Source organism: Bombina bombina, chromosome 3, assembly GCF_027579735.1.
Source record: "Bombina bombina isolate aBomBom1 chromosome 3, aBomBom1.pri, whole genome shotgun sequence".
NCBI lineage: Eukaryota > Metazoa > Chordata > Amphibia > Anura > Bombinatoridae > Bombina > Bombina bombina.
The window spans coordinates 1124060870-1124076063 of record NC_069501.1 but is presented as its reverse complement, the minus strand read 5'-3'; the positions used below and the strand labels follow the sequence as shown (position 1 = coordinate 1124076063).

Genomic DNA, 15194 nt, shown 5'->3' with positions numbered 1-15194 from the left:
GATACATTTCTTTCCGGATATAGTGAGTCCACGGCCCCGCCCTTTATTTTAAGAGTTATTTTTTTACTGTAACCTCAGGCACCTCTACACCTTGTGTTGCTTCTTTTCTCCATTTACCTTTGGTCGAATGACTGGGGGTTGTGGGAAGGGAAGTAATAATTATCAGCTTTGCTGTTGTGCTCTTTGCCTCCTTCTGCTGGCCAGGAATGATATTCCCAACAGTAATTGATAATATTGCCGTGGACTCACCATATCCGGAAAGAAATTTATCAGGTAAGCATAAATTTTGTTTTTATTCGTACACACCTCTGCTGCAAAATCACTACGGAGAATGTGTTGATGTGATGCTTTTATTATTATTTTTTTCCTCCTAGCTAAATGGTGCCACCTCGCCCCAACTATTGCATTTAAACACCAGACACAAAGCCGATCATTAATATCACACTACCTTGATGGTGGCTGACCAGTAATTCCTTAGCAAAAAATGCTAATGTCATAAAAAAATAAACTCATTATTGAGATGCAGCATATCATTTTAAACAACTTTCCAACTTACTTCTTTTATAATATTTGATTTGTTCTATTGAGAGTTTTGTTGAAAAGAAAATTACGTAGGTTTACTTTTACAACGCTATGGCAGCAGTCTTTTGTAACATTGTTACAAGCACTTCTAGCATGGAGTGCTGAAAACACATACACAATCCTGAGCTCATGAGTCAGTATACCCAGATTTACTCTTCAATGAATAATGCCAAGAAAAGTCAATTTAAGGGGACATGAAACCCAAAATGTTTCTTTAATGATTCAGATTGAGAATGCATTTAAAAGTTTTACTTGTGTTTATCAAATTTGCTTTTTCTTGTTCTTTGTTGAAGAGATATCTAAATTAGTATCGTGCACATTTCTGGAGGCCTACATGACAGGAAATAGTGCTGCCATCTAGTGCTCTTGCTAATGTATAACATTGTTGCAAAACTGCTCCCACATAGTACTGCAGCTGTGTGCATGCTCCTGAGCATACATTCCTGCTTTTCAACAAAGGATAACAAGAAAATGTGATAATATAAATTGGGAAAGTTGTTAAAAATGGTATGATCTCTCTTAATGATGAGAAAATGTTTGGGTTCTATGTCCCTTTACATGAATAGAAAAGTAAAAATTGAAATGTGCATGGGTACAATTCATTATTAAATAGAAGCATTTTTGTAATGTACTTCAATTACCAAAAATCGTTCTAGTAAAATTTGTTTCAGGAACATACATATGCTGTGAATGCCCTGTTCACCAGCATCCAAACACCACATGTTGTTAGCGAGTAAGGAATGGCTTGTATGATGCAAATAAAGGATGGCTAAATACTGTAGAACTGCATAATTTACACATGCACAATAAAAAGACAATGCAATAGCACTTTGAGTTTGGAATTAGCAACATCTGTATCATGTGACAGCCATTGGCTAATCACAAAATACAAATACTTAAAACTTTTGCACATGCTCGGTAGGAGCTGGAGCCAAAGAGAATGCACATGTTGATAATTAACCCCTTAATGACCACAGCACTTTTCCATTTTCTGTCCGTTTGGGACCAAGGCTATTTTTACATTTTTGAGGTGTTTGTGTTTAGCTGTAATTTTCCTCTTACTCATTTACTGTACCCACACATATTATATATCGTTTTTCTCGCCATTAAATGGACTTTCTAAAGATACCATTATTTTCATCATATCTTATAATTTACTATAAAAAAAATTATAAAATATGAGGAAAAAATGGGAAAAAACACACTTTTTCTAACTTTGACCCCCAAAATCTGTTACACATCTACAACCACCAAAAAACACCCATGCTAAATAGTTTCTAAATTTTGTCCTGAGTTTAGAAATACCCAATGTTTACATGTTCTTTGCTTTTTTTGTAAACTATAGGGCCATAAATACAAGTAGCACTTTGCTATTTCCAAACCATTTCTTTTCAAAATTAGCGATAGTTACATTAGAGCACTGATATCTTTCAGGAATCTCTGAATATCCATTGACATGTATATATTTTTTTTAGTAGACAACCCAAAGTATTGATCTAGGCCCATTTTGGTATATTTCATGCCACCATTTCACCGCCAAATGCAATCAAATACAAAAAATCGTTCACTTTTCACAAATTTTTTAACGAACTTTTGGTTTCTAACTTAAATTATTTACAAACAGCTTGTGCAATTATGGCATAAATGGTTGTAAATTCTTCTCTGGGATCCCCTTTGTTCAGAAATAGCAGACATATATGACTTTGGTGTTGCTTTTTGGTAATTAGAAGGCCGCTAAAAGCCACTGCGCACCACACGTGTATTATGCCCAGCAGTGAAGGGGTTAATTAGGGAGCATGTAGGGAGCTTTTTGGGGTAGTTTTAGCTTTAGTGTAGTGTAGTAGACAACCCCAAGTATTGATCTAGGCCAATTTGGTATATTTCATGCCACCATTTCACCGCCAAATGCAATCAAATACAAAAAATCGTTCACTTTTCACAAATTTTTTAACGAACTTTTGGTTTCTCACTGAAATTATTTACAAACAGCTTCTGCAATTATGGCACAAATGGTTGTAAATGCTTCTCTGGGATCCCCTTTGTTCAGAAATAGCAGACATATATGGCTTTGGCATTGCTTTGTGGTAATTAGAAGGCCTCTAAATGCCGCTGCGCATCACACGTGTATTATGGCTAGCAGTGAAGGGGTTAATTATGTAGCTTGTAGGGAGCTTGCAGGGTTAATTTTAGCTTTAGTGTAGAGCTCAGCCTCCCACCTGAAACATCAGACCCCCTGATCCCTCCCAAACAGCTCTCTTCCCTCCCCCACCCCACAATTGTCCCCGCCATAATAAGTACTGGCAGAAATTCTGCCAGTACTAAAATAAAAGGTATTTGGCCCTTTTTTAAAAAAAAAAAAAAAAAGCATATTTACATATGCTGATGTGTAGGATCCCCCCTTAGACCCCAACCTCACTGATCCCCCACCAAACTGCTCTCTAACCCTTCCCCTCTGCATTAATGGGCGCCATCTTGGGTACTGGCAGCTGTCTGCCAGTACCCAGTTTTGTAACAAAATGTGCCTTTTTTTTTAAAAAAAATCCCTTTTCTGTAGTGTAGCTTTCCCCCCCCACCGAGACCAACCCCCAACCCCTTCCAGGACCCTTAGATTGCATTTTACTGTATTTGTGTTTTTAACTTTTAACTTTTTTTTTCTGTAGTGTAGCGGTTCCCACCCACTCCCGCCCCGTGCACGCGCCCGCCCACCACCCCCCGTGCACGCGCGCGCTCCCGTGCGCGCCCCCGTAGCTCCCGATCCCGCCCCCCTCCACTCCACATAGAGCACCGATGGCCGCCCACCCGCCTCCCACGTAAGCTCCCACCCACCAACGATACCAGCCATCGATGTCCGGTGCAGAGAGGGCCACAGAGTGGCTCTCTCTGCATCGGATGGCCAAGGGGGGTTATTGCAGGATGCCTCCATATCGAGGCATCACTGCAATAACCGGAAAGCAGCTGGAAGCGAGCAGGATCGCTTCCAGCTGCTTTCCAGACCAAGGACGTACGCCACACGTCCTCGGTCATTAACTGCATTTTTTTTGAGGACGTGTGGCGTACGTCCTTGGTCGTTAAGGGGTTAAAGTGTTTTGTTAAACTGCATGCTTTATCACAGTGGTTCCCAAAAAGATTCCAGCCACTGCACCCTATGTTCCATAAACTTATCGGTGCTCAGATCTTACCCATAAAATTATTACATTACCTTGATATTGTAATACTTGCTTTTTAAAGTTGATAGTTGCAGTGCAAAAGTCTTATATACCACATTTAGTAGTTCAAAAATGTGTTCATATGATGGAGGGGCTTGATAAATTGATACTGGTTTTATTTTCAAAGTGCAACAAAGGAAAAAAGAGGCATTATTGGCACACCTTAAAAAGGAAGGTAGTGTACAGTGTGTATGGAGTAGGGTACAAATAATGTTAGTTAAAACTTTTATTTTATTTAATGAATAATGATAATGATCCTAGGAACCTCCAAATGGGCTAGTGAGGACTATAACTATTAGTAAGAAGGAAAAATTCCTATTATATATGCCTAAGTTTCCCCTAGTGGGGTCCCCCACCAACCGATTGTTAAGGAGTAAAAAAAAGGGTCCTGCCAAAAGTGACAAAGCAGATGCGAAATGCGCGTCTGGCGCTCGCACTGCTCTCTTCTCTGTCTAGTTTAAATTGTTGGCCTTAATTGGAACTTTTTGGCAGGACCCTTCTTTTTTTTTACTCCTTAAAATAATCTGTTGGTGTGGGACCCCACTAGGGGAAATTTAGGCATACATGATCAGAATTTTTCCTTCTTACTAATAGTTATAGTCCTCACTAGTGCAGTTAGAGGTTCCTAGGATCATTATTCATTAAATGTTAAGTTTTAACTAACTTTATCTGTACCCTACTCCATACACACTGTACACTACCTTCCTTTATAAGTGTGCCAATAATGCCTCTTTTTTTCCTTTGTTGCTCTTTGATTCTAATGTATATGGCATTAGGCGCTACCCTCCTTTATACAGTCAGGCTTGTTTAAGGGGGTTTAATGTTGGTTAATCACACCCCACCTTCCCTGGAGGTTACCAGGGGCTATTTTTTGTTAGCGATACTGGTTTTATGTCACTTTGTAGGAGTCTTGCTTGGAGCATAGTTGTACAAGAGCGCCAAACATTTTTATAGAAAATCTATACTTAAAGGGACATTAAACCCAAAATATTTATTTCATTATTCAGACAGAATACAATTCTAAAAAAGTTTCCAATTTACTTCTATTGTCAAATTTGCTTCCTTCTCATGTTATTCTTTGTTGAACAGATACCTAGGTAGGTAGCGTGCACGTGCCTGAAGCACTACATGACAGGAAATTGTGCTGTCATCTAGTGCTCCTGCTAATGTATAACATTGTTGCAAAACTACTGCCATATATTACTGCAGACGTGCATTCTCCTGAGCTTACATCCTTGATTTTAAACAAAGGATAACAAGAAAACTAAGAAAATTTGATAACAGAAGTAAATTGGAAAGTTGTTTAAAATTGTATGTTCTATCTAAAAAAAAGGGGTTCATGTCCCTTTAAGTCAAAATAAACTTTTGTGATTCAGAAAGAGCACGCAGTTTTAAGAAACTTTCCAGTTTACTTCCATTATCAAATTTTGCTCAGTCTTTTTATATGTACACTTTCTGGGAAACAAGATCCTACTGAGCATGTGCACAAGGTATATGTATACTAGCCTGTGATTGGCTGATGTCTGTCACATGATACAAGGAGCCGGAAAATGTGAGAAAAAAAAATTTGCCAGAAAAAAAAAATTACTGCTTATTTGAAATTGAGTAGGTGTAAAATCATTGTGATTTTTTTGTGTGTGTAAATCATACATTTTTTTTAAATCAAGGTTTTAGTAGGTAAGAGAAAAAAAAATACATGACCATTCACAATAGAGGCAGGTATTCATATCAGTTGCAAGTCACAATAGTAGAGTACAGAAAAAAGAAACATATATTGAATGAACCAATGAGAGAGAAAAAAAACATATAGGCATTAGCAGTACATGACTATTATGTCAGAAATACAGTTGGTCAAACATAGATTGAACTTTTTTTTTCATGGAAAATGTACCTCTTGCATGGTGTCAGACGAAACATTAAATTACACAACAATATTTGTGATTGCTAATTTCCTCTCATCTTTTAAAGGGTCACTCATGAACCTAAAAGTAAATGTATTGCTCATACACGCTGTTAAAAGTAGCTTAAACTCAGTACTACTTCCTTATCCCTCGCACCCCCCTTTTTCTTTTTTCATTACCTACATATATATTGGTTAAAAATAACTTTTTGCCTGTTGTGTATCTCGTTATAAGATGTTGTATGAAAAAACGTTTATTTAAAAAAAAAAAAAAAAACACAAGCATCACTGCTTATATTAAGTAATAGTTCCAAAATATTAAGTAAAGTATAGTTACATTTACCATTGCTTTAATGTTAATAAAAAGAATGCAAGCCTTCTGTACAAGTGGCTGCATTCTGTTGAAGTCAAAGAATGTAAATGTTGAGTATAAACCTAAATAATCATAAAAGGAAAAGCCTTAAAAGCAGAGCAGTAAAAAGAAAGTAGTTTTGCTTTAGACATCTAGACTAAAGCACAACTAAGTATGATCTCTGAGCTTAAAGAGACTCACTAGCATCCTCTTACACTCCTTACCTACTAGTGACCCCTATGGTAACCCCAGTGCCCCTTCCATCTTTCACGCCTATCCGTGATCCCCTCAGTAATCCCACTGCTTTATCTGAATTGTGAAATGTTACTTATATATATTCTAGGCATGTACATTCTGAGGTTACGGATGTCTTTGCAGCGACAGTTCATGGCATTTGGCTCTTTTTGGAGCTGGATTCCTTTTTGTTAAAGTGTAACACACTAAGATCTGAATTTGCACTTTGCATGTAATTTTATCACCATTAACCGTGCAAATCTATATGTTGAATCCCCACAAAGGGTTTAAACAAATAGCTAAAGTACTGCTCTGGAGCAGCAGAGCACTGCTGGTCATTAGTGGAAACTGCTAATCACATGACCCAACTGCAGCTAGATTTGACCCTCAGGGTCAAATCCAAATAGTTGATCTGTGAGTGATGGCATTCAAAAGTAAATCTAAGACCTATATATGGTTCTCATTCAACCAATCAATAAAAGATTGTATAAGGTCTTCAGGACCATTCCACACAAACAACAGATCGTCTATGTACCTTTTAACACTTTAATATGAGACCTTTATGGGTTACTATCTCCAAAGATGTGGATAAACTCTGAAGGGGCATTGCAGTCCCACATCTTTGGAGATAGAACACCCCCTGAAACTGATATCCCTGAGGGAATATTTCCTCTCTCTCAGCCTATCTGCAAGTAGATCAGCCTCCCAAAGGGACATGAAACCCAAATTTTTCCTTTCATGATTCATGTAGAGAATACAATTTTAAACAACTTTCTAATTTACTTCTATTATCTAATTTGTTTAATTCTCTTGGTATCATTTGTTGAAAGAGCAGCAATGCACTAATTGTTTCTAACTGAACACATTGGTGAGCCAATCACAATCAATATATATATGCAGCCACCAATCAACAGCTAGAACCTAAGTTCTCTGCTGTTTCTGAGCTTGCCTAGATAAACCTTTCAGCAAAGGATAACAAGAGAAGGAAGCAAATTAAATGATAGAAGTAAATTAGAAAGTTGTTTAAAATTGTATTCTCTATCTGAATCATGAATTCATTTGTTGGGGGGTTTCATGTCCCTTTAAGGCTAAGTTTATCCACTGCTCTATGCAATCAGTTTGTATTTGTATGCACTTTGCAGAGTTCTTTAGGAAACCAAACTATTTGCTTTTCGGCTTAGTTAGGGAAAAGCAAGAAAAACACACAATTTTACACAAAGGCAACTATAAAAAATGATATCCATTCATTTGTAAGCAAAATTGTATAGCAGATGCTGCTGCCTGCTAATTTGTCATGTCACATATGGTTTAATGCATTCCTTCACTTCTCTGTGTGTGGTTTATTTATTGGACTCTAGAGGAATCCCTTGTTGTAATAACTGTATGTGCTGGCGGAGAGGACAACATCCTCCTACACTTCCTTGCAAATTATATTGTTGTGTGAGAGTCCATTGTCCGCTGCAGCTTCCCCAATTGTCCCTCAGCGGAGACCCCGGCCAGTCTGTGGGTGCATCCCCGGTATGATGACGACAAAAAGGTATCGTCACTGTGCGCACACTGCTGTCATCCAACGCCCTCCCCTGCTGGCTGTTACCAGACCTGCAGCGTCTCAGATCCTCCCTCTTTGCCTTATCTGGCTTTACTCAGGGAGGCAGTAGTGCTGTCACAGCTTGTGGTGTTGTCTGGGCTCACTGTATAAAAGGCGCTGAGCTGTAAGCAGCATTAGTACAGTTAACATCAGGCTCGCTCCTCTGCGTACTGACATACATATGCACGTTCATTGATGGCTCTGGATTACATTTTTCCAGCAATTTTAGCACTGGAAGCACCTAGCTGTTGCTGAACACTGCAGAGAGATCCCCGAGCACGGTGGACCATCACCTTGCCAGGTTTACAGGCTAGCAGCTCACGTCTTATCTGAGCTTGGATTCTGCTTATCCATTCCCATGCGTCTGCCTAACATGTCCAGTAACTTTCTGCTAGCACCTATCCCGGAGACCGCGGATTATATCACTATAAGGGACATAAAAATGGCTGTAATGGGGTCCAATGGAGTTGGAAAAACCGGTGAGTTTACACTTATTACCAATGACAGTTGCATATTTTGCAGATGTGTAATTAGGAATTAGAATGTTATTAATGATGCTTTGATTGTATTTCATGGTGTGAAAGGTGAAGTTTATGACTTCTACTAGTAAATAATTTGGGATATTTGTTTTTATTTTATTTTAGCAAGCTAGTGATGCACTTAGGTCCTCTACTTATGTATTGTAATACTACGTGATTTTAATTATTTATGTTGTCCATCCTCTAAAATGCCTTCTTTCAATTGATAATGTTTAAAAATAAATTTGCACGCAAATATTATGCAAGTGTGATTTCCAGTTTCATTTTTGTGATATCTAATTTCAAACATACTCCTAGTAACTTTGTATTTGGCTAAAATGGTTACTAGATGCTTTGTATTTAATTTTATTGCAGTCTTTATGAGTATTTATATCCTTATTCTATAAATAATTTCTAGCTGTTATGCCCACATTTGAATTATATTTTTTTATTATTCAGACTGTAACAGTAAAATCTGAGGATCCTAATTTTTTATTACTTCCTTATTCAGTTTAGTTATCTGTTTTTCCACCCCTTGATTTTATTTTTTACTGCCAAGAAAACTGCTTTTAGTTGCTTTCAATGTCCACTGAGCCATTTAAAATGTATTCATTTATGTATAGTTTTGAAGTATAAGTACTTAAATGATACATGGTTGGTGAATTTAATTTCCTTGAGACAGAAAACATTTTGCACTTAAACCTTCAGCAACCATTATCTTTTAAACTGTGCAAATAAATAAATATCCATTTAACTCTGCTGGGCTAAGGCAAATCCGTTACTTTTGTAAAAAGCATAATTTATAAAATATTCCAAACAGGACTGGTACTTATATTGTTCCTCTCAGAACTGACTGCTACAGTATAACTGTTAACTAACTCGCAATAAGAATACATTTCAGTGAGTGCATTTGTATATTAAAAGTTTTATTTTGAAAATGGAATAAACACTATTATTTTAAAACATCCCCATCACTGCATTTCATATGATCTGCAAAAGAAGGTTTGCGATGCACAATCAAGAAATATGAAATGATTTTGGACTGATTGAATAGCTGAATATTATTCTTAAAGTTCTTTTGTGCTTGGTGACATAATCATAATATATATTTGTGTGTGTGTGTGTAAAGCACGTACTGATGTACTGTAATTATACAAAATAAATTAATATATATATTTTTTTTTCTTCTGTTTTTGCAGCTATGACTGTTCGATTCCTCACAAAAAGATTTATTGGAGACTATGAAACTAATACTGGTAAGTACAGTAAGTAAGCAAAGTTAAAGTTTGAACTACAAATTTTGGTTACTATATCTTACTTTTTTCTTTACCTCTGAATTCTCATTTATAAAATAAAAGTCAACAAACTGTCACTAAAATGTTTGGGAACTTTACAAGACTTGAGCTATTTGTCTTCTTTTCATAAATTATTGTTCTTTAAGTCAAGGAGACTCATTGGAGTTATCCAGGATTTGGAAATATTAAAATTTAGGCTCCAAGTAGATTATACCTAGCAATTTCTAGTGGTCCAGAACAAATGCATGTAGATCTCTGCAGAATTACCAAAATATTAAGAGCCAAAGAAAAGTAATTAAAACACAAATATATTTTGTTTCACAGGAAATCTGTACTCTAGACTTGTGCATTTAGAAGGAGAGCAGACTTACTTGCAAATCCAGGACACACCAGGATGCATTAAGGTAAATAAATACATTTAAAAAAGAAAATCCATAACCTATATGAATTTACATTGTGCTTTTGTCCAAACAAATAAAATATTTATTAATTATATAGTTTCCTGGCAAATATAAAGCAATGCATAATTTTAGGAGTTTGGGAAATCATGTTTTTACTTGCAAAAGGTAAATATACCATGCAATTTATATTATGTTTGCAGTTGTTATCAACTAAGCAAGCATTTTTAATAGTGTTTCAGCTTGTTTTGTTTGAGAACTGGAGATTTTTCTAAAGGTAGATTCTTTTCCATGGCAGTGCATCCCAGTAAGTTAAAGGGACAGTCTACCCAAACATTGTTATTGTTTAAAAAGATGGATAATGCCTTTAATACCCATTCCCCAACTTTGCACAACCAACATTGTTAGATTAATATAGTTTATAACATTTAAACCTCTACATGTCTGCCTGTTTCAAATGCTCTATTGACAACCTCTTAATCACATGATTTTGCTTTTCACAGCATGAGACTGCTAGTTCATGTGGGCCATATAGATAACAATGTGTTCACGTCCGGGAAGTTATTTAACATTTTAAAGCCGTTATGCCATTCTATTCCGTCATAATTAGACTGGGCTTTAAAGCCGTTATGACGGAATAGAACGTCATAGCTAACGGCTGTCCTGAAGCTTTCTGTGCTGTCAGGATTTGATCGCAGTCTGGAGGGCGTTCCTAGGGTTGTAGGGACGCCCCCCAGATGCGATCCAATAATTGAAATCTTGCGATCGTGTGGTTTAAATTTGTCTACATCAGAACAGTTGTTCCGATGTAGGCACTTTAGCACTGACACGAAAGGGTTAAGAGTTAGCACAACACAGTACTAAATACAACTCAATGCATTTTAAATAGTCCCAGTCATGTGATCCAGGGGGCTGTCAGAAGAGGCTTAGATACAAGGTAATCACAGAGGTAAAAAGTATATTAATATAACTGTTGGTTGTGCAAAACTGGGGAATGGTTAATAAAGGGATTATCTATCTTTTAAAACAATACAAATTATATTGTAGACTTTTCCTTTAAGACTGGGCTTTGTTCTCTTTGTAACAAATAGTAATAGAAATTTTTAATTTCTAATTTATAGATGTAATCATTGTCTGCAGAATGAATTTTGCCTGGAATACTAATTAGTCATCTGGATTCTTAAAGGGAAATAAAACCTTCAAATATTCTTTCAGGATTCAGATAGAGCGTATAGTTTTAAACAACATTCCAATTTACTTAAATTATTTATTTGTCTTAATTCTGTTATAGTACATTTCCTTGAAAAGCATACCTAGGTAGGCTGAGAAGCAGTAATACACAACAGGGAGCTAGATGCTAATTGGTGGCTGCACCTGATGTGTTCAGCTAGCTCCCAGTAGTGCATAACTGCTTATTTAACAAAGGATACCAAGAGAATAAAGCAAATGTTAAAAATATAAGTAAACTAGAAAGTTGTTTAAAAATAAATTATGCTCTGTCTGAATTATGAAGGAATAAAAATTAGCTTCATGACCTGTTAAATAAAGCCAACCAAAGTGTCAGACAACTAAAGGTGTTCCTGCATTCCAGTATATACACATATAAGCAGCAATAGTTACATTGCATATGTCAATATTTTGTTTTAATAAAGAGCAATTAAAAACCTTAATAGGGGAAGTACCTACAATATGGTAGGGTAAACTAGTTTTTAATTTCTGCAAAAGCTATGTAGAATGCCAATCCAATAAGAAGAATCTTTTTTTTTTTTATTAAGAAATTATGGATTAAGAAAGTTTTATATAGAGATGGTATCTTTATTATAACTTAATTAATTTTTCAGTAGTAGGTCCAATATGCAAATCTGCCACATTTAGGTATTTAGATGTGTTTTTTCTAACATTTGTAGTGCATTCCTTTCTAACCATAAAGGTTATCCAGATCAAATTTAACATATTAAAGTGAAGGTAAACTTTGGTGAATGAAAGCCCGATTTTTAAAAATACTATTAAAAACAGAGGCACTTTCATTCATCAAAGTTTACAAAGCAGGCGTTTGGTTAAAAAATTACCTTTTTTTCTTTTCACATCTAGAGCAGCTTTCCCCACATAGAGATCCTCTATTCACACGTCAGCAATGACTAATCCGGCTTCCTCCAATCACAGCATGGCCTCAAGCAATGACTACCCTGGGGGGAAAGCTGTGATTGGAGAAAGCAAGATTAGTCATTGCTGACGTGTGAAGAGAGGCTCTCCGGGTGGGGGAAGCAGCTGTAGCTGTTAAAAGAAAAAAAGGTAATTTTTTTTAACAAAACGGCTGCTTTGTAAACTTTGATGAATAAAAGTGCCCCTGTTTTTAATAGTATTTTTAAAAAAACAGGCTTTCATTCACCAAAGTTTACCTTCACTTTAATATACAATTTATACCATTTCCTTTGGGTCATCAAACATCCAGTAACCCTGGCATATATTGTACTGCATTTCCTGAGTCTTTGAATGTCTTGTCAGTAAAACACATATTTATACTAGATATGTTGCCATATATTTGGTACTGATTATTTTTAATAATTTGATTAAATTATTTTTGTGCAGGATGAAGATGTTTGCCATGCAGATATTTCTAGATATGTGCAGTGGGCTGAAGGCTTTCTCCTTGTGTATTCTGTCACTGACTACAGAAGCTATCAGTGCATACGTCCTCTGTATCAACATATCCGGAAAGTGCATTCAGACTCTAAAATCCCTGTCGTTATAGTGGCTAACAAAGGAGATCTTCTTCATGTAAGGCAAGTCCCATCTGACTTAGGGATACAGCTGGCAAATGAACTGGGTTGTACTTTTGTGGAAATATCGACCAGTGAAAATTGCCAGGATGTTTGTGACGTGTTCCAGCATCTCTGTAGAGAGATAAACAAAACCATGGGTAGCGGAGAAAAGAGGAGAGGTTCTATCATCCCAAGACCAAAATCACCCAACATGCAGGATCTAAAGAGACGTTTCAAACAGGCTTTATCTTCTAAAGTAAAAACTTCCTCTACAGTGGCATAGAGCACATGACTGGACTTCCTTTTTTATAGTATTAAAATAATATATTTTTCTATGGACCTTTGATGTGTATATTTGAGTACACAGCATAAATCAATTTAGTGTATTTATTTAAAACTTGTTTTTTACATGCTTTTAGTATAACTTGGAATAAATAAATAATTATTTAATGGTAACAAAATCGTGTATTACTCTTTTTGTTTGAAATTATGTCTTTGCATAATGGTAATCATCTTAAAGGGACAGCTAAGACAAAATGAGACTTCCATGGTTTAGATAGAGCATACAACTTTAAAAATGTACTTCTGTTATCAAATTTGCTTTGTTCTCTGGGTATCTATTGTTAAAGTGATATGCAACCCCAATGTTTTTTCTTTCATAATTCAGATAGAGCATGCTATTTTCTTTTAATTTAATTTACTTCTATTATCAATTTTCTTTGTGCTCTTGGTATCTTTTGTTGAAAAGCAGGGAGTTGAGCTTAGGAGCCTGCCCATTTCTAGAGCACTATATGGCAGTACTGTTTCATGCTATATAGTGATCCAGTTGCCTACCTAGGAATCTCTTCAACACAGAATATTATGGTAATAGAAGCAAATTGGAAACTTTTTTAAAATGGTATGCTCTGTCTGTATCACAAAATAAAATGTTTAGATTTCATATACATTTAAAGAGTAAACCTAGGTAGGGTAATAGGGGTTCATGATTGTGCATGTGTGCTATGGTAACAGTTTTTGCAAATACTGCTGTCATATCCTGCACTCTTCCAAGCCTACCTAGATTTACTCTTCAACAAACAATACCAAGAGAACCAAGCAAACTGGAACATTTTAGTTTTTTTAACTGCATGTTCTGTTTAAACCATGAAATATTAATTTTGACTTTAATGACCCTTTAATTCGGATTCAAGTAGATTAGAAAAATAAAGTATAAGATATTGTATTCAGTAGACAGTTTATAAAGTGTACAATATTGTATTCAGTAGACAGTTTATCATTCCATTAAAGTATGCCAGCCAAAAATGTCATACTGCGGTATATATTCATGTCTAATATATGTGTAACCTAGAATATGACATTTTTTGGCTGGCATACATTTTATGGAATGTTAGTTTGTTTATGAAATACAAAATTCCAGACCTGTCTTTTAAAATGTCCTTTTCTTAGAATTGAAGGACAAATTGTTCCTGAGGATTTGTCTTCGTGCCACAACATATTCCAGATGCTGTAACTGGGATGCATCCAATGATATAAGGGTGCAATTTCTTTACAGCAAAAATAAAAGCAACACATTTATTTTCCCAACTATTTTTTCTTGTCAGATCCAAAAACTAGTTTGTCAGGGTTTTGGTTTTTATAACGGTTATATCCAAAATCTTACTTAAAGGAAATTTAATGTGTTTATAATTACACTGATTCTTGAATATAATTGTGGGTTTAACCCCTGCAAAGGTATTAAACACATAGTTATTGTCAGCAGCAATGTGCTACTGGGAACTAGCGGAACACACCTGGTGAGCCAATGGCAAGAGAAAAATGTGTAGCCACCAATCACCAGCTAGCTCCCAGAAGTGTAGGATATGTACATATTATTTTTCAACAAAGGATATCATAAGAACAAAGTAAATTTCAAAATAGAAGCTAATTAAAATGTTTCTTAAAATGACATACTCTGAATCATGCAAGTTTTTCAAGGGATAGAAAGGTCAAAAATAAAATGTGCATTGGTGCGTTTCAATTTGAAATCTAAGCATTTTTGCAATTTCATTCACAAAGATGCTTCTAGTCAAAGTTATTACTGTTTTTCGGGGCATGCGCCCATATCCAGTGAAGGCCCGTGCACCAGCATTCACACCAGCAGTGGCTTGTATGACATAAATTAAGTCTTTAGAAGCAATACACACCACCGCTAGCTCTGAAAGTATATTGCAAAAATGCTTACATTTCATATTGTAATGCTTTCATGCACCTTTTCTATCCCTTTAATTATGACTTTCCTATCCCTTTAAATCCACCATGCTTATCAGATAAATCTCCAACTGAATGATGGTGAGCTGCATTGCGTGCAACTGTAGCCGAA

General features: G+C 35.9%; 1 protein-coding gene across 1 annotated transcript; it reads left to right on the top strand.

The window, feature by feature from the left end:
- The first annotated feature begins 7997 nt into the window (after positions 1-7997).
- Positions 7998-13296, top strand: RASL11A (RAS like family 11 member A). Its single transcript, XM_053705044.1, has 4 exons — positions 7998-8341; positions 9580-9636; positions 10000-10079; positions 12663-13296. The coding sequence occupies exons 1-4, from the start codon at positions 8221-8223 to the stop codon at positions 13116-13118; spliced, it is 714 nt and encodes a 237-aa protein (XP_053561019.1). The 5' UTR covers positions 7998-8220; the 3' UTR covers positions 13119-13296.
- The last annotated feature ends 1898 nt before the right edge of the window (positions 13297-15194 follow it).

Excerpts from the sequence above, each read along its gene's own strand:
- RASL11A (XM_053705044.1), top strand. The coding sequence starts at position 8,221 with ATGCGTCTGCCTAACATGTCCAGTAACTTTCTGCTAGCACCTATCCCG. Across the intron at positions 8,342-9,579 it reads CAATGGAGTTGGAAAAACCG|CTATGACTGTTCGATTCCTC; the intron begins GTGAGTTTACAC and ends CTGTTTTTGCAG. Across the intron at positions 9,637-9,999 it reads AGACTATGAAACTAATACTG|GAAATCTGTACTCTAGACTT; the intron begins GTAAGTACAGTA and ends TTTGTTTCACAG.